Below are 26,974 nucleotides of genomic sequence, written 5' to 3'. Positions count from 1 at the left end.
AAGTTCAGGCTGAGAGTTTAAACAGGAACTCCATTAAATTTACATATAAAGGTCAGTTTATTAGTGATGGGGCGTGCTACCCAGCCTATCAAAACAGTTATATAATGTCTCTTGTGGCTCTGGAGGACCATTGTCAAGTCTCACAAAATAAATATGATGTCATCAGTGTTATCTCAGTCTGGGTTTGAAGAATTCAGATTTATAACAGAAAGCCTGTGTCACAAACTGCAGGCATGCAGTTTAAATACAGATGCATTTACTAGGCAGATAAAGTCTAATGAAAAGATGCTATTGAGTTGCATTATGGGAAATGTAGGATCCAGGTATTTTGACACCCCATACAAGGGGCTGAAATTCAGGATATCTCAGCCTCTGCTGCCTCAATTTTGACTATTATTTCTTAATCCATGAGTCACCAAAATTTATGGAAACGCAATACTAAATTGCTGGAGTATCTCTTTAACAGAGTAGAATTTGTTCTTTAAATGCATATCCTGGTGAAATTTTAGAAGATGTACCAATTTTTTGTGCTAAATAAGTGAAGTCAATAAAAGTTTGATTTTTTTTTCTCCACAGGGAAAGCCTTGTTGTTTTCATTGTCAGGGTGGTCAGAGGTCAGGCTGGCAGACACATAGCAGCACCTCTGGCGCTGGTGGATGTTCAATGTTTGCTCAAGGACACTTCTGAATGATGAATGAATGGTAGTTTCTCTAACCAATCACAATCAGCTGGCCATGTTTCTATTTCTAGTCAGTGAAAACGGTTCCTATCATTAAAAGAGTCATTTTTATGTCACCACATTTGCAGCTGTAACCCTGAGCTGTTAGCAGGCATTTAGAAAAACAGATATCCTGCAAATGGATGATTCTACTGCCTTCACCAGTGTTTACTTTAGCATCAATCAGACTCATGCAATTATTGTTTCTCTGCTGTCGCTTATTTTGAATAGACTCAGCTGAGCTGACGTCGTGTTGACAGACTGGGATAAATTAAAGATAAGCCAGTGAGTCAGGCTTTCAACTGGTAGCCTACTGGTCTGCAAAGCCAAACCCAATGTATCAGCTGGGTGTGTCTGCCTCTGACTTTATGTCAAGCAGAGTGGATGAGAATCTTTGATTCAGCTAACAAGAGCAAGCTGTAAATTCTGTGCATGTCCCATTTTATTAGCCAGTTCCTTCACTTCTCCCTCAGTTTGGGAAGCTTTCCAAAAATTCATCTCGACGAGCACAAGATGACGCACAAATGTTTCCAAAATGCATAATATAGCCTATATATATATATTATCTTTATCCAAAAAATAAATCCCAGTAGATCATCATTCATCTGATGTAAGATGACAGCTTGGTAACCCGTATCGACTAATACTTTTTAGTCGTCCCACATTGATCCTCTTCTAAATCTATTAAAAGCACATTTCGGTGCCCAGTAATGACTTTTCCATGATTGGGGAAAATGATTTACAAGGCAACAAAAACAATTAAAGAGTTCCTGCTTCTCTAATAACAGTGAGGAGAAATACATAACAAACACTCCCCCTGACGCTGTAACATTGTACTGAAGCAATCGTGGTTTCCCAGAAACGCAGTTTTGGCAGAGCGCAGCGCACCGCGGAGCGCAGCTCCGGACGCACATGAAGAGTCAGAGCGGTGAGACCATCAGTGAGCTGGAAACAGCCTTTCACCTGCTCTGAGCGACACACGCACCTCTGCACATCTGCCACGTCTTCTCTGATGGAGAGAAGAGCAATCTGACAGAGTCTGTGTTGATGTGGGATAACAATTCTACCTCTTTGGCGTCTCCTATGGAGCAAGTGATTGTTTTGGGGCTTGCCAGACGCCGAGCTTATATTTTGAACGTTTAAACAGCGACTTTAAAAGCATTGAAACTCCGTGCGCGCTGCAAATTGAGCTCCGCGTTAATTGCACTACAATGTCCCAGACCATCTGCGTGGAAAACTTAAAGGCATGCTGCATATTGAGGGGTGCGAACGCGCGAGCAAGCTGAAACAGATGGACACAAGCCCAACACACTGGGTAAGTCTGACAACTAGGATTTTTCTAATCATTTTACCGGCGCGTTTGGCTTTAATAGAGCCACAAATAAGTCGAAATGACGTAACGTGGCTGTGGTTTGTGAAATGCGTTTGAAAAAACATCAGTACTATCAAATATTGAGCACACAATGGATCCAAGTCTTTTATAACTGAGGCACAATCCGTGTACACTGATATTTCCCTTTTTTCCATTTCATAACCATTTGACAAACTTATAATAAAGCAGATACATGACTATTAGTTCTTAATTAATGCTTTAATAATGTCTCATTGTACTTTTAATTCATTACCATAACAATTCTATAATGTTCCTGAAGGGACCCTCAGTGCCTCCAGAAGTGTCCTTGTGGTATTTGCTCCTGTGATATTATTAAAGTGTTCCTATGGGGAGCATTGCAGGGCTAATATACCATGTTTCCTCTCATTTAGGATGGTTTCCATGCATGTTTAATGAGCTTGACCTTTGGTTCAGATGTTTTGACTGGCAACAGTGATCGTCCTCAAATCTGATCAAATTCGTCTGAGACTACATTGTCATTGTGCAGCAGACTCTGAACCCCCTCCCCCTCTCATTAGACAAACCTTACCTTTCTGGAAGATTGTCCGCAGCTAATTGGATTTGCCCGTCAATATTTGAGCAAAGGAGTTACACCCAAAGTAGATGAGAAGCTTTTAAAACGGCCATCATGCTTTTCATCGGCATCCCCCTCTTACTTTCTGGTATGGATTGACCATATACATGTCACTCCCTCCCTGTGCCGGGATCATTAACCTGTTGACGTATAGAGACGGATGCTTGTGTTTCTCCTGTGTTGTATATACACGTACCGAAGAAGCACACACCGGCCGGCCCTTGAAACCACTAAGAACAATCTAATGAGAACAGATTGTGCCAAATATGGCAATCTGTTCTGTATCGCCTTGGTTTTCAACATGTTGTGCATCAGGTTTGCCCTGAAACCAAACACTACAACAGCTCATTTCACTCATTAGTCCTCCTCCTCTGTAGCTGAAGGTGAGCCGATGGGAGGAAAGCGTTGGGTGGGCAGAGAGCCTGCAGACTCTCAGGCCACGAGGACACAAGATAGAGAGCTGCTGCTGTACCTCTGCTTTTTGCAAAGAGATAAGAAAGATGAGAACATAAAATAGAGTAATGAGAAGAGAGAAGATATGTTGCTAAGAAGGTGGCTGTTGTTCTTTTTTTTTGTATTCTGTGATCTTTAAACTCTCTCTCTGTCGTAATAGCTGTGCTTCCACACAAACGTCACATTCTCCGCTTTCAGGCTCACCATCAAATATATCCTTTCCCTTCCAGCAATTTATTCAGCCCATTATCTTCTCCTCCCTGTCTCACACTTCGTTAAATCCAACCCTTTGAATCAGCTGATTGACACTGACTGTTAAGCTTGAAGCGTAGGTTTCATTTTCAATTATTGTCATGGTACTTTTGAAACTTCTGAAAAGCAGTACTCATGTAAAGTGTGAGAAACTGAATGTTTGGGTCTGAAGTTCCCAGCAGTGGCATGAACAGAAATTGTATTTTGAGTTTGACTTTCCCAGAGAAGAAAACTTGATGTATTCATTTGAAGAAGAAAAGCTGAAATAACAGCGACAATTTTACTTTGTAACATTTTACATCACAAACACAGTAACCAGTGCAACATGCCCAGCAAGCAGAGTGTCAGTCAAACACAGGCTGTGCACAAGATTATAGACACAAACCTTTTATAGCTTATCCAGCCTGTTATTTATGTGCTGCAACAGCAGCCAAGTCTTGTGTTTCTTGCGTTGTTATCATATGCTGACTTCTCTGCAGAAAATGCAGAGGATGCATTTGAAACTCTGCAAACCAGCAATTAAACATGCAAACAGAACACAGAGAAGGTTTCAGCTTAAAACAGAAATCGCACTTGTTCCTCTGGATACAGGAATAGTCCGTGGAATCACGCTTCATCTGATTTAACACATTTTCCATTGCCCGCATTTTGGCCAGCACTGTAGCCTTGAAACTTGTCCAGTGAAACTGAGTGAGGCTTTTCGGATATCTGTTGCAGGTGCTTCCTGTACACAAACATGTCTCTCAAAAATGTTAGTGAGCTCCGTGGGGGGAAAAGGTCTGTATATTTTACAGAAAACTGCGTCCTTAGTTACGCTGTATTCCAACCAAGAAAAACTTTCCATATCACTTTGATGAGAAGAAGCATCACAGTTTTCCATTCCTGAATGTGCAAGGAAACACCTTCAGATTTGTCTGTGAAGGTGGTTGATCAATTGCACATAAATTGGCTCTGAATAAGAATTGTACAGCTCTTAAGTGAACGAGTTAAGAGTTCAAAAGTTTGGTTGTGTTTTTCTAAAGCTTTTAATGCTTGTTAAGAAGTAAATGAGTTGTCTTTGGGGTATAGAAATTATTCTCTACTTTGATTAATCCATTCAGTTCATTTATAAGTCATTTTGAAGAAAGAAGTCAATGATATTGACCACCTCTTTCTTTTTTGCTATATTCTATGTCAGACATTGTGAACTGAATCAATAATAAAGCATCTCTCTAGTGCGATAAAACCCAGCTGGTCAACAAAATCATCAGTTCTGGTGACTCATAATCTTAAAGGTGCTCTCCATCTCTGCCCCTCAGACTCTTATGTGTGTGATTGTGTTGTGAGAAGTACTCTTTCCATGATTATTGCAATTCAAGAGAGATGTTTTGCGTCACTTTGGATTATGAAATCATTTTTCTCCGCTGATTGCTGCACTGCTTCTGCAGGAAAAAAAACGTAATTGTCCTCATATTTTTGAGTACAGACCTACTGTTCCCAACAAAAAGTTGCTCTGATGAGGCCAATCAGTGTCATTTAGCGGCCGGTGAGGTGATGGTTGAGTGTCACTCAAGATCACTGTGTCCCAAAATAGACCTCTGCTTCAGGCGATTTACAGAGATGAAGATTGAGTGGATGTGGGAAGGCGGATGTATTAGTGATGCATGGGTTGCAGATTTATGCAAACAGTCAAGTAAAATAAAATTTGCACGAGCAACTGGTGGTAAAAGAACAATGCAGCATTTAAAAGTGCTATTCTGCAGGTACTCTTTTTGAAGAAGGAAAGAGAGAAAGGTGACTTTGACACATCAGCAGCTGCAGTTTTATTTCAATCCACCTTGGAAGCATTTCTTTAAAGACATGTCTTCAAGCAGGTTTGTAGGAGGAAACAGAAGTCCAGGGAATGTTTTTAATCGATTGTTTTCTCTCAGATCCACACTCAGCTTCTGACACACAAGCATCTAGGGTCACAGGTCTGTGGCAAAAGCCTCTTGTGTTGAGGAGAAAAGCAAAGAACATGACCTCATATGCTGTACTCACCTCGCCTAATCAGAATGAGAGGGATTTAAGGTACTTGAGAAAGAAGCAAAATCACACCTAATAGATTATATGTTGTATTCATAGCTTAGTTTGTTAAATTAAAAGGTGTGTGTTGTCAAAGCCTGTCTTTCAAAACGCATAACATTGAAGAGAAATGCAGATAACGGACACTAAACAAACAATCTAAAGAATGAATAAAGCAAAACAGAATAAAAAAGATAAACTGGATCATAAAAAGAGCTCTGGTACTAGATTATTATCTCAGTTTACATCTACTGGGATAACATATTCAATACAAATAACTTATTTTCTGAAAATGTTATAAATTGATGCCATGTTTCTAGACATTTTACAGCAATTGGGTTCCTCTGCAAACAGTCCAAGATTACATTACTGTGGACACAGCAGGGCTGCAACTCAGGATTATTTTCATTATCACGAATATGTCAATTAATTAATGAATTAATTAATTAATTAATAGTTTAGTCTACACAATAACAGAAAATGGTGAAAATTTCCCTCACTACTCAAAGTTACATCTTCAAATTGATTCTTTTGCCCTATAAACCATTTAGAACCTAAAGATATTCAGTTTACAATGATATGAAAAATAGATAATTTTCACATATGAGAAGCTGGAACAGCAATCATCGAAATTGTTGGCTGCATTTATGAACAGTTGCAATAAAGAAACCTAAACATTCATGAAAAAACTGCAATTCAATAACTGGATAGTTTTCTCAGGATTTGTAAATATTGTGTTCATTCTTAAGTTGTTTTTGTTGTTCAACTTCGTCAAACATGCCAATAATTCTGAAAGGTATTTTTAATGAAAACTGAACTGTACCTTCTTCTCATCTAGACCGCAGGCCTCTTGTGAAAGCCTTTATCATGCATGTATTTGATCATAAATGTAAGATATCTATGGCTCCATAAGCCTTAATAGCCATGTTCTCCCTCTGTGGTTTTAGCTCCTCCTATGTAACTTGAATTCATTCTCTCTGTGTTCCTGAAGCCACCCCTGGCTGCAGTGTCATGCTCAATAAACTGCTCCTGTCAGAAGCACTTTGCTGAGTTGCTGTAGAGGTTCAGCTCTCTGATCAACCCCCCCTCCCCCCTGGTGAATGTGGCCTGTTTCAAAATGATTGGCCCCACAATAGATAAGCAAACTGAGGATATCCGGAGGGGTCCCACTCTTAATTTGTTGTGATGATGTGCCTGACCTCCCTACATCAGCCCCACTGCCTCAGGTCCAGCACAGTCATCCTTAGTGAGTAAAGGATCACTGGCCTGTTGCTATACTTACAGTACAGCCCTTGCTGTCTGGATTGTGCATCCAGATGCCAGAGTCAAATAAAACAAGAAATGTCTCAGCTTGTAAAGAAAACATGGCTTCAGAAATGTGTAATTGGATCTAAAGAGCTTGTTTCAAAAGATGTGCAAAGAGCCAATGCACACAGACTGACACATTTTACTGTTTGATCAGGGAGTGATGACATGTTAGTGTGTACTGCTGTGATGGAGCCTTTTTATGCTTGATCTTCATTGATTTTAGTGTCTGTAGCTTCTTTAGATTCTAAATTTTTGTTTGGAAAGGTTTTATAAGTGCAAAGGTAATGTTTCCTCAACCTCTAGAGAAGCAAAAACACCAAAGCTGGACGTAAGAGGCTTTCATCAGCATAGTGTGATCAGTTGTTCAACCCTACTCCTCTTGCTCTTTTATTTCACTCTGACACTGCCATTAACTACATCCGAGGGGAAATCATTCTGATGTTACTGTGAAGTTTCTCCCTTTTTCCTTATTACTTTGTCATTTTGTGCCATTAGTTCTTTCTTTTCATACATTTTTAGTTAGTTGCAGATGTTGTGGCTGAAAGTGGTTTTCACCACTACCAGCAAAAAAGCAGCACATAAATCTCACTGAAAACTCTCTCTAGTGCTTTATTATTTAAATACCTAGTACAGTGCCATACACTGAAAGAAACACAACTATGTGGATTTGGTTTAATAGCTGTGCATGTTATGGTTTCATTTTGAATTTTGGTCCTTGAAAGAAAATGTGGACTAGATATCAGTTATTTAATTCTAGCCATAAAACTGAAATAAATAAATCATTACATGGATTACACACTGAGCATGTGTTTACTCCACATTTGTTGTACATCAGCTGGTTTGTTGTATGCTTTCCTTTAGTCCATATCTGGCTCAGTGATTAGGTCTTCACTGTTTTTGTGTTTTCCAACAATTAATGAAACAATGCTTTCAATTGTCTTGTTCCACAGCCCGCTGATGCAGTAAATAGAAAAAACAACATTATTAATTCCTCTGCTTAGAGTTCAGGCCAAAGCTTGACATCGGGTTGCTTTTCTTTGAGCTTCTTTGAGCAATTAGACTAATTGTATTTGAAAAAAAACACAACCTGTTTTGACTTGTGGGTCTTCATTAACAGAATGTATTTTTCTGTGCTGAAAGGTATTTTTTAAAGGAAGTGGCTGTTGGTACAGATTCCTCTGTGTCACTAATCTGTCTATTGTTGGTATGGAATTATTACGCATGCAAATTGGTATTGATTACCCAAGATCACCTGCTCTAATTCAAATAGTTTCAGAATGGAAGAACATTTTTGCTTGTAGGTGATACGCCAATCCTTCCCATGGTTTGGGTTAAAATGGTTTGGTTTAGACCCAAAAGCCATTTGGTTAGGGTTAGGGAAAGATCATGGTTTGGGTTAAAACAGTCAAATGCAGTAAAAATGTCCCATTTAATAGCACTAAAATGTCTGACATGATGATAAAAAATGTCCAGTTAGTGGTCTACAAGAGGGAGCAACAAACTGCTATTGGCATGGAAAACCAATCTGGACCAACAGCCTGTTGCCAGTAGTCGGTAAATTATTTCACCGGTTCTGTAGCCATAGCCGATGCCTTTTTTAAAAGCTAAAAGATCAGACACAATGTGTATGATTTCTTCACATGTGGGGATTGTATGCTGTGTTTGCAGTTTCTTTTCACAATCTGAAGACATGCAACTACTGTAAGAGACTATAAACACAGTGAAGGCCGGGGTATGATCAAAATCAACCAGTTTGTACAATGTGTCAAACACAACTAAAGGGTTACTTACCTGTTCTGAAAAGCCACACTTAAAGGTGCGAGTGGAAAACCCGCCATCATAGAGAAGGGAAAGACGTGATAATCATTCAAGTGGGGATAAAAACTTACAAACTTAAGAGTGGAGTTCAAATCCTGCTTACTTTTTTACCTCCACACACCCAGCTGATTGCTGTATTAAGTGAGCCAAGTGAAGTGTTGGATTTTCAGTTTTGGACAGTTTCAAAACATGTTGGACGTAGCCCCCACAAATCCAACATCGGAAAGGTAGCAGTATGCTTCAACTGAAGTGCTTTTAGTTGAAGCATACTGACCCTTGTAGACCTGTTATGGTCTCACAACCTGTCTGAGACATTTCTCTGCTTTCTCCACAATGCATGCTATGATATAATTTGGATCGTTTGGATTTAATGATGCAATCCCTGAAAGTAAGAAGGTTGTAAAGTAACCAAAACTTGAATTTGGTTTTCTGTCCTACAGAGACGTGCTGGGTTGCTGAATGGGTGACAAGCTCCTGGTCACCTCACATTCTCTGTGAAGCTCCTCTCCCATCGCATTGTGCAGGACAGGGTCCCCCAGCAGAGTGTTAGGGATGTACCAGGAGGTGGCTTTCCTGGCAGGCAGCACTGAGCACCAGTTCACCACCTTCCGTTTCAACCGTGTGGAGAACCCACTGGAAGTCACTTCCAAGAAGGGTTTGTTCTACAAGCGAGCCCAGCTCCTGCTCCAGCCTCAGCCCCGCCAACAGGATGGAGATGATGGGGCAGCCATTATTAACGTGGGGGGCATCAAGTACCGTATCCCCTGGTCCACGCTGGATGAGTTCCCCTTGACGAGGCTGGGCAAGCTACGCAGCTGTAGCAATGAGGCCGAGATCATGGATGTGTGTGACGACTACGACGGCAGCCGCAACGAGTATTTCTTTGACCGAAGTCCATCGGCTTTCCGCACCATCGTCACTTTCCTGGCCGCAGGGAAGTTGCGGCTCCTGAGGGAGATGTGTGCCCTGTCCTTTCAAGAGGAGCTGCTGTACTGGGGCGTGGAAGAGAACAACTTGGACTGGTGCTGCCTCAGGAAGCTGCGGCTCCGGCAGGAGGAGTACAAGGAGCAGCAGAGGTTGGAGGAAGAGGACACCGAGCTCACATTGCCACAGTCCTGCGACGAGAGCCAGCAGCCTCCTGGAGTAGGTCTACAGGAAGAGAGCCATACGGGGGGCTGCATGCGGAGACTGAGGGACATGGTGGAGAACCCCCACTCTGGCCTGCCGGGGAAGATCTTTGCCTGTCTGTCAGTGTTGTTTGTAGCCATCACTGCTGTGACGCTGTGTGTCAGCACCATGCCAGACCTCCGAGAGGAGGAGGAGAGGGTGAGTTCACTTTGTCTCGTCCATAATCAGTTTCAGTAATAACTTTTTTCCTGAGCCTTTCTTATCCACACATTCAATTAAAATCATCCAAAAATTCCAAACTCGTTTTTGGTTCCCCATATTTAGTTTCTGGAATGAAGTCTTGTGAGTTATTGGATTTTCATTTAGCAATGGCCGCAGCATTGGGCACCAAAATCATTTAGAACCATGATTAAACAAAGAGGTGCAAAAGCAAGGCATCTCTGAACTATGAAAGGTAGGACAGGATCCAATTACCGATGTTAGAAAAGTAATAAGGAAGACAGTAATGTAATATCATGAATTATAGGTCCCAGCAAGTAAAATTAACTTTTTTTAGTAAGACCTTGCATTTCATAAATGATCTCACTGGACTGTAACTGAAGAACAAATGTTAAAACTATTACATGCTGAACAGATTTTCATGAGGAACACTGTAGTTATGGCTCTATGAAGAAGGAACAACGGTCTCAGGATTCCTATTTTTCCAGAACAGCCTTAGGGATGTGTGCTTAACAGCTGCTACAGTAAAATTCAGATTAGGTTGATGCGGCAGCCCACATACAGAGTCTTCCTGGGCTTTATTGTAAATTGCGTGACAGAGACAGAGGCGAAGGCTCAGGGACAACAAGGCTTCCTCTCCCTTCACTTGAATACCAGATTATTGTGTAGTTCCTTTCACTGTTGCAGCATACATTCCTTCGTGGCAACATAAGATTTATGTTCTCCCAAATGTATGCGGTAATTGATGGAGCATTTACAACTTGCAGATGGGAAAAAGGCTATGTCTTCACACATTTTTAAATGAATGAATAGTCTTTTCTTAATTTGGGCTTCAGTTCTGTATTTGCAAAATCCCAGATATTCTCACCATGCTGTTCATTTCTGTTGACCTGCTTCCAAAAATGAATATGAAAAAAGCTCAAAGTGAATATAAAATAAGCTCATCATTGTTACATAACATGATAATTATGCAAATTGTAGCCATGAAGTCTTAATCCATACAGTTAAAGCTTGTTTACCAAAACCTTATCTAGACCAGCTGACCAGTAAACAAAGTGGGAGCTGCAAATGGAAAAAACATACATGTATACTGTGTTTTATTCTCACTTGGATGCTTCATTTGAACAGATGGATTTAGCTGCTATGTAGACTGTTTATAGCATTTTGGAATGCACCTTTGACAATCCAAAGACTCTGTACATACACAAAATTTTTACCATGAAAAACAAGACAAGCCTAATTTCTCCTGTTGGGAAAATTGTTAATAGTTCAATATTTAACTTTCCTGAGTGTAAAATGAGAAGATCGATAGCAATCTCATGTCTGTGCGTTAAGTACAGAGCTAGAGCCAGGATCGGTTTATCCTATCATAAAGACTGGAGGCAACGGGTAACAACTAGCCTTGCTAGTGAAAAACAGCTAGCAACAACTCTTTTGTATCTTGTCTGATTTGCTGCTGAAGAAAATACGTTCACAAAATTTAGGAAGAAGGTTGTTAAATTGGCAAAAAGCTGGCAGCTTCCTGGAGTTGTGTTGTCACAATGCAGTTGCCAGGTTTGGTACCATCATACCAATACAGAGATCAAAACCAAAACCTGTTCTTATTGATTACACAAAGGAACTAGGTGTACAGTAAAATGTTGTTTATCAAGAAAAATTACCATTGTTCAGTTTGTGTATGGAAACAAAGATAAAACGTATTAACTGCATATTATTCAGTGAGCTTTAGCTCCTGACTTGATGCACAATTTTATTTATTATAACCAGGATGGCCACATGACTGATCATAATGTACAGTTCCACAAATTCAGAAAGAAAGTATTTCGGAACATTTAGTTTACATGGAAGAAATGTCCCATTATGATGGATACAATGTTCTCTGTCTTAGCTGCCAAGCATCTCCTATAAATCTTGATAGAACGAAAATCTCCATATTAAAAAGCCAACTCAATATATCAGCATCAGACAAACAAAACAAATCAAGGGTTTTCAATTGGATCTTTTCAAACAAACAATTCCTCAAGTCATTGTACAAAGGGCAATGAAATACAAAATAAAATTCATCCTCGACAACACCAAGATCACAAAAAACACGTTGCTCTAAACGTTGCTCTTCGGGAATACCTTTATATCTGCCTACCTCAATTGCCAGTGCCAAAGTACCAGCTCTTAACTGAGCACACAGGGACCTTTGCCTTCTCTGTAAATTTAGCTTTATATATGGTTCTGTATAGTCATTGTCTTTGATTTGAATGTAGTTTCTAAGCTTTGGCTTCTTACAAATGTCTTCCTTCAATTGTTCCCTATAGATCTTTAGTCATTTTTGTTTGACTGTATTTATATTACACTGCAAGTTATTCCAGAAAATAAAATTCAAGTCAGAGAGAGAAAATGTTGCAGCAACCTCTTTCGACCAAGGATAATTGTGTGCTCGATCTCAGTTAAATATCTTTTTGGTCAGTCTTTCCTCTGGCAACTGAATAAGGCAGTTCCACAATCTCACCATTTCAACTCTCTGCTTTACAAGACACGACTCCCATCCCATGTTCAATAGCTCGCTTAGTAGTAGCATTACTGTTGGGGGCATCTTTAAAGCCCCACACCCTGCAGCATAAAATGAAATTGAGCTGATCATTGAGTCATAATATGACTACATGTTGATACTGTACCTTTAATTATAGTAACAACATACCCCAAAGAAAAAAAGAATCAGATTATGTTTATAGCAATACATTCCCATGCCAATGCCAATTCCAATGTTTGAACCTTAGAAACATCTCAATAAAATGGCAATCCTCATTACTTACAGTCCCTGGTCTCTCATTGGGTCTCACCATTTGTTGCTGTGTTTGGCTTTCATCTTGAGAAGAGAAACATCGCTATCGCAAACTTTTGTTCCCACTAATTACACATGTTGTCACAGTCTGTGACAAGCGGAGCAAAAAGGCATATGAAAGCTGATGATGTCTCCCTCCTGAACCTCTTCATGCCTCCTTTCTCCCCGGAGACTTCAGACGCCTTGGAGATCTCACTCCAGAGTGTCTTCTTATCGCACTAATTCACCTCTTGAATGATATCAGAAAACCAGAGTGTGATTAAAGAAAAGCCCCATAGCCTCACCCCTTGTCAAAGATATGTCTCCATCAGCAGGCTGGGAATGGGGTGTTACTATGAAGTGCATAAGCTTCAAAGGGAAAATCAATCAGGAAAACAAAGCAGATGAAAGCTGAACGAAGACCAGCCTAAACACTGTCTCATCTTACTGTATCGCCAATTAAGTGTCATCTGTCATTACATGCTTGTATGAATCTGCAGCTTTAATTATTTGAATCAGAGGAGCGACAGGTGTGATTAGAGACACACTATGTTTCAAACTCAGGACAGCTGAAAACAGTGGTACCAATTAACCACCCAGAGATGCCTGAAAAAAGTCAGTCTCGCTCCTCCTCTGTGAGAACTGTGGTGTGGTTCATTAGGAGTGAGAACCTCATTCGAACCAGCCACAGGAAGCCACCCCAAAACGCAAGGGTTTATGGGAATAATGAGGTGGCTGTCATTCTTGAAAAATCCAGCATAGCAAAATGAAGAAAGGACAAACCGCATTCTGCCACTTATTCAAATATTATTAACAGCCATGAACACTAGAGAAAGTAAATTAAAACAGAGTACCTTCCCAAAACGCCAAAGTCTCTTAATGTGAGGTGACATATAGCTAAAACTTTTTACGAATGCATGACTTTTGTTTACAGGCTTGCTGGTAAATGGGCCGTGTGCACATAAATGAATAGAACACAAAAAAAGAGATTAAGTAAACCTTCTCACAGTGGCTCAGAAAGAAAAATAAAGGTGTGATCATGTGCTACTGTGTGTACTGAGGTGTCAGACAGCACTGGCTGTGGAGCTCTCCTTGTTAGCATGTTAGGAGAAAGAAACTGGCAGCCAACTCTGAAAAACATACACATGTGTGCCGTGAGTGGGCTTTACTTCCTGCGTCGTCTTCATTCACGTCGATGACAAGCATGGCGGTTACGTAGCTGAACGCTTTCATGGAATCCACCTCGACTTGGTGAATTGCTTTCGCTGATTACCACATCGCTTTCTCACAAGTCCGCCCACTCATCCTCCACCATTACAAAGCATTCCAATATCCATTTGTGTTGATAGACGGCCATTTACAACTGCACAGATTCTCCCTACGCTAATGAAATTATCATTTCCTCAGCTATGTGTAGATTGTAATATATTGTGTATTTGTTAAGCACAGTGTTTTTGAAACCTTGTTGCTCCAGTGTTGTCAGTATGAAGGCAGCAAATTCAAAAGCTTCTGGTTTGACTAATACTGCTACTTCCACCATTTGAACTAAATTAAACTAATTTTGTTAACCTAATATTAATTTAAACCTACAATAATAATAATTTTTTGGACAGTTGGAGGCAGTGGCGTCATGAATTCAATATTTTTGAAGGGACACAGTTTCGCTATTCATAAGTTCATACCAAACCAATTTGTTGCCACTCTCATCTGCTTTGGCTGCTATATTTATCATCTAACTGGCAGTATTAGTAACTATCTTGAGCTATAATTGTATGACTTAACCCTTATTAATTGTTTGTGTAAACAAGCTTCGAACACAAAACTGACACATTATCACCTTTTACATCGAAATGTTGGCAACAGTTGCTTATTTACAAATCCACCGGATACAGTTCACTGTTAAGCATTCATTTGTAGTTTCTAGTGTTTACAACCACCCAGTGAATGAAAATGCAACATTCACTCTCACTCTTGCTCTGTCTTTGGTCTCCAGAGGGAAATATCTGGCCCTTAGGAGCTAAATGTTCCACTATGTTCACCAGCTAGTCGCTATTTTCATCTGTCTGCTGTTTGATGCTGTGTAGGTGTACTGTTTTTAGAGCATTTTCACTGAAAACAGCTGCCTGCTGTGTCTGAAAATGACACTATGAGATCAACATAGTAAAGTTGAGGACTGTAAAAGCCAAAACAAATATCTAAAAGATGCTAAAACGCTGTGTAGAGTTGAGGGGAACTGCAGAGTCAGGTGATCATTTTCTGTGGGTTCATTACTACAAGCAATCCCTTTCACATACAGGTAGTTATGTGACCCATTTATAACATAAATATATTGATTATAACTACTTTAACAAATTGTGTTTTGATTACCTGAAAAAATTAGTCCTGGCCTAATAAAAACATTTTTATTTGACAGTAAATGAAGTGTGAACTCTCAGACATGTGGATTCTGGCCTAAATGAAATTACACTGTGAAGCAGGAGGGCAATGCAACCTAAACCCAGGAAGCAGCCATCTTTATGCACTTGGTCACTTGAGCTGGAGAAGAAAGTTAAAACTAGAAGTTTTTAAGGCGCACTTAGCCCGTCTGTCTAATCTAATAGGGCTTTTAGAGAAGAATTCAGTGGCTGAGAGACTTTTCTCTCTTCCTCTCTCTCTCTCTCTCACACACACACACATACACACACAAGCAAATAAAAAGAAAAGCTATATTGTATTTCACATTTTATGGTCCCTCTTCCACACTCTCTGGATGCATAGGGGATTAAACATCTCAAGTGTTTTGTCAATTTCCTCCCTCAGAATTGCTTACTCTGTGCACATAAGCATCTTTAGAAACTCTGTTCCTGTCCCATTTATCTGCTGCGAGAGCCCCAGTTGTGGATCTAACCTTCCAGTGACTCTGCTCATGCCTCACAGCCCTTTTCACTCCATTCTTATATAAATCCCAGCCACTTTAAAGTACACCCCAACCATAGCTATACTGTATATCATCACAGAGGAACCGGCAGCAGAGCTCAGAGGGTATGGACGGGTGAAAGAGAAATGTGTAAAAAAAACTGTAGGAAAATAGAGAGAATTTTGTCATAGACTGCGCTGAAAAGACGCAAGTCACATCACTCATTCCTCCTGACTGTGAATTAGACATACTGCTGTTCATGCTCAGAGAAACGTGCAATCCATCATGGTGGTGATGATTTGTGTTTCTCATCCAGTGCTCTGTGAATTATTCCTGGTGAGTCAAGCAGTGATTTCTTTCCTACAGTACAAACTGTAAATTCCCATGGGCATGTTTAATGCAAGAACTTTAGCAAACTGTTTTCAACTGTCAGTTTTGTGATGTAGAGATAGGAAGAGAACCAAAATATTCTATTCATATTGAAACTGAATGCAATCTTGAAGCTATAAAAAGTATAGAGTTGTACTTCACAAAAATCAGAAGAGTATGTCACTTAAAATTGGCATATTAAAAGTAAACTGCACAGTATCATCAAATTACCATTGATTTGTGTAATTCACAATTCTAAGTTATATAATGTTGTTTCTAAAATTGGTGCCATTTGCTCTGTAACAAAAACAAAACCGCAGAATCTGTGGCCATACAGAAATAATTTATGAAATATAATGTGTTGTACAACAATAATGCAAAAAGAGTTGCAGCATACCCACGTTTGAGATTTTGAAAGTTTGAAAATTGGGAAACACCTAAATGTAAGCACGAGTGGTCAGCTGTGACAGGTTCATGTGAGAGTATTTCCTTAGTGTGGATGTTTTTAGCCTGTAATGTGATTCAGTCTGGTTTGAAAACATTATTGCTTATTGATATTGCTCTGATTATATTACCCCACTACTGCCTTTAAATCTACACCCCATTCTGATAGCACCACAGGTAGCTAACATATGTTTTATCAGGCTGGTGCATTGCCATTTGGATTCAGGATTCATTGATAATATACAAAAAATTGAGAGTAAAAGAGGTTAAATAATGTATTTCTCCTATCCCTTGATTGTTACTGCTGACAGAAAAATACTCCAGTTCTGCTTGCTGTAATTGTTTCTCCCTGTGGAGCTGCTGGCACATCCAGCTGAACAGCCTCTCAACACATGAAGAGGGAAAGCCATTGACTCTAAGTATTAGAAGATGCTTCTCCTGTTACCATAGAAGCATTTGCATTAGAAACATTTGCAGATAGAGCAGTCTGTCTGCCATTAACTGAAACGATGTCCAGTAATATCCAATATTTTAAAAATATTTTTCTCCAGTGTAACCACACAGGAAGCACTTTACTTTGTGGAAAAGATGAAGGATATTGAGTGATGATCCTCCTGGGATATGAGGGTACAGTTGTGCCAAAATCTAATCAAAACATGGAGAGGATTTTGAGTCCCAGGAGACTGAGCTTTCAGCCCATGTCCAAGTGTTCTGCTCAAGTGGAATATCACTCAAAATGTGTGTATGTGTTTTACAATAAGACAATAATTTTCAGCCCAATTGAGTTGCATTAGCATTGCTCATAAATGTTAATGCAAATAAACTCTGTCTGTAATGTTGGAACAGTAGTGTAAGAGCTGTTTGGATCAAATGAGTTGACTCCTTTCTAATCACAATAAACCAAAAACACACTGTACGCACTTAAGCTGAAAAACTAGACGTTAAACTAGACCACTGTTACTCATTTACATGAGCTGTCTCTTTCTCCATCGCTTTATGTCCATCAGTCTTAGTGGTGTATTTAAACATGGGGGGACAGAGAGAGAGAGAGTGAGAGCATACACTCTATGAGGGCAACAGCCATCAATATCTATGGTACTTAAGATAAGGTTAGATTAGATGAAATTGTAATGACCCCCATGGGGAATTTCATTGTCACTGCTAAGAGAATAAGATATAAATAACAGCGTATGGGCATAAAGTGTAAAGACACAGTGTTCCTATTGTTGAAGGTTGTAGTGGCTGGCCAGCTTTTCACATTATCAGGTGTACAAGACGGAACAATGCATTGATGTGTCTAGATTTGCAAATGTACACTGCAAGCTATTAGCAGAGTAGGAGTTGCAGGTAACATGCATGCATTAATATGTGTAAATGTCTATTGTTGGCTTTTGTATGTAAGTTTTAAAGCTGCTTAAGTTTTTGGGTTGCAGGTTGAAAGGATGTTTTGTTTTTTTTGTCCAGGAACGAACAGAAAACATCGGCCATGAAGTTCTGCTGCCCTGCCTTAAGAAACGACTGTAATAAATACATATTGACAGGCAGCAAAACTGCTTGGGTTTTGTGCCCCGTGCGAGTGAGTTATAGTGGTGTTTTCAAGCTATTGAAAAATAAATAAATTATCCTAACTGATTAAAAAAAAAAGATCAATCTTTGTGGCTGGATTATGGTTCTCTTCTCGGCAAAGACCATGTTTATGAATATCTTTGAAAAGTTCCAGACAAAGTAATCATCATTATGTAATTACTGAATCTGGGTGTGAGGGGAATACAGTATTTTGCCTGCTAATCAAGATTCAGCATCGAAATCATAGTTTTGAGTTACTTTCTTTCTTGCAAACAAACACACAGAAATAGGGAAAATCACCAAACCATAAGTCACAGCCAGGTTTGTAGTGACACAGTGGACCAATGACTGATAAGATATTATTATTTGATCATTCTGAGAAATGATTAGACACACAGCAGCTCACTAAGCTATTGACTTAGTGGAAACATTGGTCTATTTGTCATAATTTGTGTAAAATTACTTTGATGGAAAACCAGAAAGCTTCTATCTGCTCTCATTTCTCCCTCAGGCAGGTTTTACTATACCATCCTTCTTCTCAGATTTGCTGTGTACACTTTCTCAGGCATCCTGGTTACCTACAATAATCCCAAAACCAGCATTCAATGTCACAGTTTTATACTGAATGAAAGTCATCATTAGGTTGTGGGAAAAGAATTAAGATGAGGACAGAAAAATGTACTTGACTGACGGGGTTTAGATTTGCAGTAGACAGGCATGAGGTCAGCGAAATGTAGCACGTAAAAAATAAGCACTAATGGTTATTAAATCCCCTGCTGACTAAAGGGAAGCTGAAGCCTATCCCAGCATGCACTGGGTGAGTGGCATGGTGCATTGTGGACAGGTAAGGGATATAAATAGTCAGATTAGAGTTTCCAGAATCCTGCATGTGGAAATGAAATAACTCCGTTTATCCATTTATGTTGCCAGGTTGATTTTTGAAACAATTTGAACAACCATGTGTTGAAATTTGCAGATTTTTTTTTTTTTGCTATGCACAATTATTGTCTTGAAATAAAAGTTATATCAAAATTACCCTTTATATCCAAATTCCCCTTCCTTGCCAAAGTACAGGAGAAGTGGTATATTCTCAGCTCATATCTTTTATGAATGATCCCTCACTTTTTGAAAAGTTTCAGTCCAGTTTTTAAATTCATCATAGTACAGAAAATGCACTTCTAAAAGTATAAAATGACATTAAGGATGAATTCAGATGCTGGCTGTTGTACTGTTTTGGTGTTGTTAGACCTCTCTGCTGTGTTTAATACAGTTTGATCATGGCATATTAATTGATGGACTAGAAAACTGGGTTTGCAATACACCTATGAGGGAGTATTGTATTTCCCTTATTCTCGCCTCACTGCACCGGTTACCAGTCGTGTTCAGAATTGATTTTAAAATTTTATTGCTTGTTTTTAAATCACTGATCAGCCTTGCCCCATCTTATATTATTGATCTTCTCACCCCTTATACCCCTGCTCATACTCTCAGATCTGCAGATCAGCTGTTGCTCTCTATCCCCAGGGCAAGGCTTTAGACAGAGGGTAATAGGGCATTTGACGTAATGGCCCCACAACTGTTGAATAACCTTCCATTGAGAATCAGACAAGCTATCTCAGTGTCCTCTTTTAAAACTCTTTAAAAGCAAATTTTTATAATTTGAGTTTTTTCTTTTTGTTTTATGCTTTCATTCATTTATTTATTCTTAAGATTTTTATTTCATGGTCTTTAATCTGTGTTTCTATTTCTGATTGCATTGAACTTATTCTAATTTGTAATTGCACTGTGCATTTTCTGTTTTTATGTCTGTGAAGCACTTTGTAAACTTGGTTTTTGAAAAGTGCTATACAAATAAAGTTTATTATTATTATTATTATTATTATTATTACTTATAGCATTGCAATAACCCTCTGACAGGGAATATATTTCTGGTTTTAAGCCATAGTAGCAGCATGGCTCTAAGGATGACAGTCCTGGCTTGGTCGACTGGTTGGTTGGACCACTTTGGTCCAGACAATTATTGGATGGGTTGCCATGAAATATTGTGCATTTGAGGCCCCTAGAGGATAAACCCTGCTGACATTCATGATCCCCTGACTTTCCCTGTTGTGCCACCAATAGGATGACATTGTGGTTTTAAGTGAAATGCCTCAACTATTGGATTGTAGATCCTAGTTTGGATTTGGTATGAGGCTGGATGGGTGGGTTGTGGGGAGGTCGCAGTGTGAAATTATTCTTATTTTTGTGTTCTTGTATTTCTGTGTACATATATGTTCCCAAATAAGGTCAATGAATAAAATTTTGTAATAACAGTCATAACAGTTTTATATTCACCAAAAATTTCCATAGCCAAGAAAAACTATGTTTATGTTTGTAACATCATCCCAATGTGAAGTCTAATGACTTGGACCAAGCAGAGGGGGCTAAACCAGTGTGCATGTGCAGTGGGCCGCACAATGCGGCAGCAAACCAGGAAGCGAGAAATCATTTTGGGCTAATGCGTTGGGTGAGCAACTTTTATTCAAATGAATGTCACTAATGCTTGTGGTGTACCTTTTTTTTTTTTGCATGGAGCGCCAGCGCTCATTCACACATGGATGAATCAGGTATATTTGTGTGAAGCATTTAAGCAGGAGGAACAAGACAATGTAGAAGAGAGCCCAGGACATCCAATTATGTCAACAGCAAAATAAGACATACTTGTTTAGATGTATTCAGCTTGCTCTTAGCTATGTGTATATTGTATTTACACATTAAAAACACAGTGTAGTGCTGAAAATGAAACCTTGACTTAGGATTCTTAGTACATACCATTATAAATCTGCCATCTCTTGTGGATGGAAGTGGTAATTTTCTGCATGTTGGAGAATGCTTTGACCTCAAAAATCCTGAGGATTCACACACAATCTTATTCTGTGGTAAGATTCCTTTTTTTTGAAGATGCATACAAAGATGCTCTCTGGAGGAGAGGAAGAAGTGTTGAAACACAATCTGGGCTACAGAGCAAACACACAGACACTCAGTCACACACAGTCAAGCCCAGTGAGGTGAACAAATGAGAGTGGTAAATACAGCCATTAAAAGCCTGGGTGTGCCGAAGACAGAACCGATGCAGTATATGAGGTCTGCCTGTTTGTGAATCACACCCACTCAAGTTTATCTGCGGAGATCAGAGGTGAGCCGTCGCTTCTTGGTTTACATGCTTGTCTTGAGCTGTGATAGGTTCAGAGTCCCCTGATCGGTGAGCCGGATAATTGTGTGATTTTAATTTGATCCTGCGCGGTTCTGCGTACATCAGAGGCTTTTCAGTGTTGAGGGAGTGGAAAATGCACTCAGCCAGAAAGCCTCTGACAGAGAACAAAACAAATACATTGGTCAAATTCAAGGAAAGGGAAGGTATCAGTTGCAAATGTGTCACAGGCAGACACTCTGAGAGGAAGTGTGAAACATACTGGTTAGCATGTGAAAATGAGCGAGCTCCTTAAGGATTTAGACAGTGGCACATTTATTTGTTTTGGCTTCAGACTCTTATTACTTTGGATGTGAAATGACAGCATGTGGTTAGAGGGCGGATTTCAGCTTGAATTTGAATCTCTGTGCTGCAACAGCCGAACTTCAAGATTGCCTTTAATCTCCCAGCAGTCAAGTAAAAATTGGTGGAAAGAAAAATACTTTTGTAGTTCCCAAAAAGGTCTGCCACAGGAGCATGATGATTCAACAGATGGATTGATAACTGAAACATCAAGAATGTGATGCATTGTTACTGTTCGTAGAGCAATTAGAGTCAGACACATGCAGTTACATCTGAATAATAAGAGAATGAGACACAGAAAAAGAGTTAGAGACACAGAAAATATGATACTGATGATATAATATATCTAGACTCAAAATAACAAGCATGTATATGTTTTACAGCATATAATAATAAAATACTGTAGCCTGTATAACCTGTCCAAAGGTTTTTTGGCATTCTGAAGAGATGGAATATGAACAAAAAGTGCTTTTGTTTTTAAATTTCTGGTCCCATTTGGCTGGAAAGCCCCAAAATTAAGGCTGACAATCTGTAATCTTCACCTCATGCTTATTGGATTATTTCACATCTCAAAATAAGTGTACAAAGCCAAATGCCTGTTAGCAGCTGGCCAAGTACCTATGGAGCTGTGCTGAGGCAGGGAACTGATTTTAATTTCACTGTGGACTTCAGCCAATTTAGACTTGATGTGACTCTTAGTAACAGAAAATGACATGCTGTGTTTTTACTCCCCAGTAAGCACGTTGTGTGAAACTAAACTCTCTGTACCGGAGATATAGTTTATCTGGGTAGCAGGTGGAAGTGAAAAAGCCTCCATTACTGTGGTTGTATGTGAAGGATTGTACTTTCTAATTGCTTTTGACCAGCTCTTGCTAAGAAAATGTACCGAAGATCCTGTTCCATAGTCATCTAAATGCAAATTAAAAAAGGTTTTACTGTAAAAAAAACATGAACTTTTCAACAACATTTAGTCCAGTTTTGACAGCCAGTCAGCTATCCATTGCACCTTTAAAATTTCATGTGTCACTTTTTTTTTTAAAACTGATGTATCTCATCTGATTACAATGCAAGAAATCATACAGCACTTTCACATCCAGACTGTAGAGGTCAAATAGTAACGTTAATATTATTGTCTCAAAGCCTGCAACAGAACTAATTTTAAAGTAGTATTTTGAATAACTTTAACAGTCACTAAAGACCCGGGTATACTCAGAGTGGCTGCCTTAATCTTTATCCAGCCGTGTTTAACCCAAACATCTGCTTTTACTGTAAGTTCTGCCACCACAGTGATGGCGGTGTTGAAAAACTGCCACTCCAGCTTTGCCCATCAGTGATTTACATGGTCCTTAATGGGTTTAGCAAATTTGACATCCCAAGGGCAAAAAAACACGGTTTATGCAAAAAGAAGTGTATACTCTAAAAAATGCATGAGGCTCAGTGTGAGAGCAGTCAGATGGAATGAACAGAGTTGTTGACTGAGCATTTAAAGTTGTGCACATTCAAACTCGGTGATAACTTTTACAACCACAGTGCATTTACTTAAAATCTAAAGGGTTACTAATGTCATCATGTGTCCCCTAATAATATCAACTGAGTCTGAAAGGATTCAGGATGTTTTATAAAGACTTATTTCACAGCATTGTATGACATTTCAAAGAAGAAAGAATTAAAAGTTTTAAAAGTATGTGAAGAAAGTTTTCTTAACTTCTTGATTGTTTCGGCATATTCTAATTATTCTGCACACAGACGTTAAAAGGACAAAATGAAGCAAAGAATATTTAACATTAACATGGAAAGCACACTCGCACACTTTCTTTTTTCACTCTCCTTCAGGGATGAATTTCATTTAATAACCAAGTAATTTCTTATAATTACATTTTCAAATATTTATGAACGCTATTTCATCAGTCTTGAAAAAATAGATTATTATTAGAAGAGAGAATATTTCAGCCTGAGTAAGTGTAAGAATCCACAGTATAGCTTCAGTTTGCTTGTATTTCTTACGTAACATTGTCTGCACATCCACACCTCGTACAGCTTTCACCTCTTGATCGCATCAGGTTTGATGTATCAGTCTAGTGAGGTTTACTAGATGAGATAATCAAAGCCTTTGTTTTACGCTTCATGAATCTTTCATCACCTTTTCTGGCGTGTTTTGTTCTGTGAAAGAACAGAATCACCTTTTTGTTGCGAGATCAAACGTGCCAACCTCCCCTGTCAATGACAAACCCACGAATCAAGCGGGCTTTGAAATAGATTCTTAATTACTGACTTCATGCTGCGTCTTCACGTCACCCCTATCTGAAGTGCCTTTTGAGTTCACATATCTCCCTCACGGAAGGGTGTTATGTCTGTTGCGTAATGTAACACAACCCTTAATGTCTGTCTTCATGTGCTTTTTTTTTTCTTGCAGGGTGAGTGTTCTCAGAGGTGTTATAACATCTTCGTGCTGGAGACTGTGTGCGTCGCCTGGTTCTCCCTGGAGTTCCTGCTGCGCTTCATTCAGACTCAGAGCAAGTGTATGTTCCTGCGGACGCCTCTCAATGTCATCGATGTGGTGGCCATCCTTCCCTACTACATCACCCTCATTGTGGACTCTCTGTCAGTGGGAGGGAAACCTGCAGGCTCAGGGAACAACTACCTGGAGAAGGTGGGGCTAGTCCTCCGTGTCCTCCGAGCTCTACGGATCTTTTACGTGATGAGGCTGGCCCGCCATTCCTTAGGCTTGCAGACGCTTGGTCTGACAGTGAGGCGGTGTACCCGTGAGTTCGGCTTGCTGCTGCTGTTCCTGTGTGTGGCCATGGCCCTTTTCTCCCCACTGGTGTTCCTAGCTGAGAGCGAGATGGGCGCCAAGCAGGAGTTCACAAGCATCCCTGGGAGCTACTGGTGGGCTGTGATCTCCATGACCACGGTGGGCTACGGAGACATGGTGCCCAGAAGCATCCCTGGCCAGGTGGTAGCGCTCAGCAGCATCTTGAGTGGCATCCTCCTCATGGCATTCCCCGTCACGTCCATCTTTCACACCTTCTCTCGCTCTTACGTGGAGCTGAAGGAGGAGCAGAACCGGGCGATGAGGCAGAAGCTGGACTCGCAGGACAGTACCAAGTCCCAGAACAGCGAAGACTCTCAGGAGACGGACAGCTACCATGGTATTGCAGAAGCTGCAGCCTCATCCGTGCAGCGAAGGAAGTCTATGGCTGCTCAGAGGGCTGCAGAGAATAGAGTGTCCATGCAAACTTAGCTGCTCTGTCTGTCTGTGTTCAAGTGGCAGCCTGGGAGGCCCTGACACCCAGCGCTGGGACTTCAAAGTTGAGAAGCTGCAGGATTGTGAACAGGGAGGAGATTTTATCGTGTGGAGCTCTGGGTTTCTGCTATGATCGTGTGAAGTGCTTGTGCACCAGAGTGTATCTGAGTTTCCCTAGACTTACAGAGGAGCTGCAGAGGTCTTTTTTCTACAAATTTGACTTTAAAAGATGGGTGACAATATAATATTCATGATTAAACAACTGACATCAAATAAGACAATACTCTCACTGACTGCGATTCAGACTTGAGATAAGTCTGTGCAAAAGAGAAATCTAATATCAAAAAATCATGTGTTATTCAGACCTCGGACTAATAATCTCATGTTGCTGCATTTGAAAGGAGAGGATTATCTGAAATAAAGGTGTTTGCTGAGATGTCAGACATGCAGTTATAGGTATTATTGATGTGCAATATCATCTCCATTCACTCTGTATTATATTTGGCCAAAACATATATGTATAGTATCATCATTTCAGGGCATTTATTTGCAATGAAGTAATTCATCTTCAATGTAATAACGCAAAATTAATTTACTTATCAAAGGGCTATGCAGTCTGTCATGACATGTAAATGACAAGAGGATTGATATGACTAGATAGATCTTTCTTATGATGCTTTAAAAGAACTGTTTGACATTTTGGAAAATACACTTATTCGGAGAGTTAGATGGGAAGATTGATAAAACTCAAATATCTGTCTGTTGAATTTGAATTGGAGCCAGGAGATGGATAGCTTAGACTGGAAAAAATGGGGAAACAGCTAGCCTGTCTCTGTTCAAAAAGTCTGCCCAAGAAATATTTCCAGCACACAACTCTGCATAAAACCACAACTCATTTTGGTTTGTATTAAACAATTGCTAATTTGTACTTGGAGGCGTAATTTTTTAGTTATGGAGTGAGCAAGGTTAGCTGTTTCCCCCTGCTTCCATCTTCACGCTAAGCTAAGCTAACCATTTCCTAGCTTCATATTTAGCGTATATGAGCTAACATCAATCTTCTCATCTAACTCTGCAAAAAGGCAAATTATCATATTTCCCAAAATGTTGAAGCATGCCTTCCACATACGGTATGTTAAACGATCATAAACAACTATCATTATCCACAGCAGATATTCAAACTGTGTGAGGTGAAAGGGACAGGTGCATGCTGGGAGGTTGCGATATTGTAGTCTAGCCAGCTGATTTGGTTCGCTTACTAAGACAGTCAGCAGTTGCAGGAGCAGTTGTGGCTGTGACACACAGCTCATGGATGCCATTAAGGTACTTAGAGTAGCAAATCAAAGCGATTTTTTGATACCAAGATCATCACTGTCTGAAACTACAAGAGCTAAAGCCAAATGTTAAAACACAGTATGATCAACAGTACCTGGAGCTGAGTTTATTGACTGCACCTTATACAGAGACTGGAGGCGTGAAGAAGAGAGGAGGCTGGTGGAGGAGTTTAGCAAGGTGAACATGAAGGCGACTGAGGTATCATAACGAGCTGCACCACGCACTGCAAAGGCAGGAGGGATCCACACCATTGTGAAAGCATTGACAAAAACATTCATAAAGTATGTTCTGGGATATAGTAAAGATGGTAACAGTACAGTGCTATTGAGAGGGGATTGGGGGGCCAGGGGGTGCAGAGGTGTTGGGTGGGTGGTCTCAGTTTTGTCTAAGGGGGGCACACTGACAACCTGTGATCAGTTACATAAAAATAAGAGTTACTTTTGAATGTTAAAGTTAATTTTTGTCATCGGGAACATCTTCTCTCAAGGTCCACTTACTAGCTTACTTCCAGAGTTTTCATTCGCATCTCACAGTCTCCAACAGTGAATGGAGTTTGCTCAAATGTCATGCATTTAGCTCAGTCATCATTATATGACCTACGCATCAGACAGAACCTGCCCAAAAAGGAAAACTAGAGTGGTGTATGACATTATATTACAACTGTGGAGTGCTCCAATTACTGATGACGACCATGAAATGACACTTGGTCAAGAACTACTGGTCAGATTGCCATGAAATCTGGTATGGCTACTCATACCTCCAAAAGGGTATCTCTTATTGGTTTTGGTGACCTCCCAAACTTTTGTGTAGCACCATCCATCACATCACTTTGGCCTGTAACCTCGTAACTAAAAATGGCCACGCTTTCAT

General features: G+C 39.8%; 1 protein-coding gene across 1 annotated transcript; it reads left to right on the top strand.

Annotated features, from left to right (window-relative positions):
• The first annotated feature begins 1,587 nt into the window (after nucleotides 1-1,587).
• On the top strand, nucleotides 1,588-25,812 carry kcng2 (potassium voltage-gated channel, subfamily G, member 2). Its single transcript, XM_042436561.1, has 3 exons — nucleotides 1,588-2,033; nucleotides 9,000-9,885; nucleotides 23,942-25,812. Exons 2-3 carry the CDS (start codon nucleotides 9,112-9,114, stop codon nucleotides 24,767-24,769), a joined length of 1,602 nt encoding a protein of 533 aa, XP_042292495.1. The 5' UTR covers nucleotides 1,588-2,033; nucleotides 9,000-9,111; the 3' UTR covers nucleotides 24,770-25,812.
• Nucleotides 25,813-26,974: the final 1,162 nt, after the last annotated feature.

The sequence above is a fragment of the Thunnus maccoyii genome, chromosome 15, assembly GCF_910596095.1.
Source record: "Thunnus maccoyii chromosome 15, fThuMac1.1, whole genome shotgun sequence".
In the NCBI taxonomy this organism is placed as follows: Eukaryota; Metazoa; Chordata; class Actinopteri; order Scombriformes; family Scombridae; genus Thunnus; species Thunnus maccoyii.
Note: the sequence above shows the minus strand (reverse complement) of the source record. Positions and strands in the feature narration are given on the sequence as shown.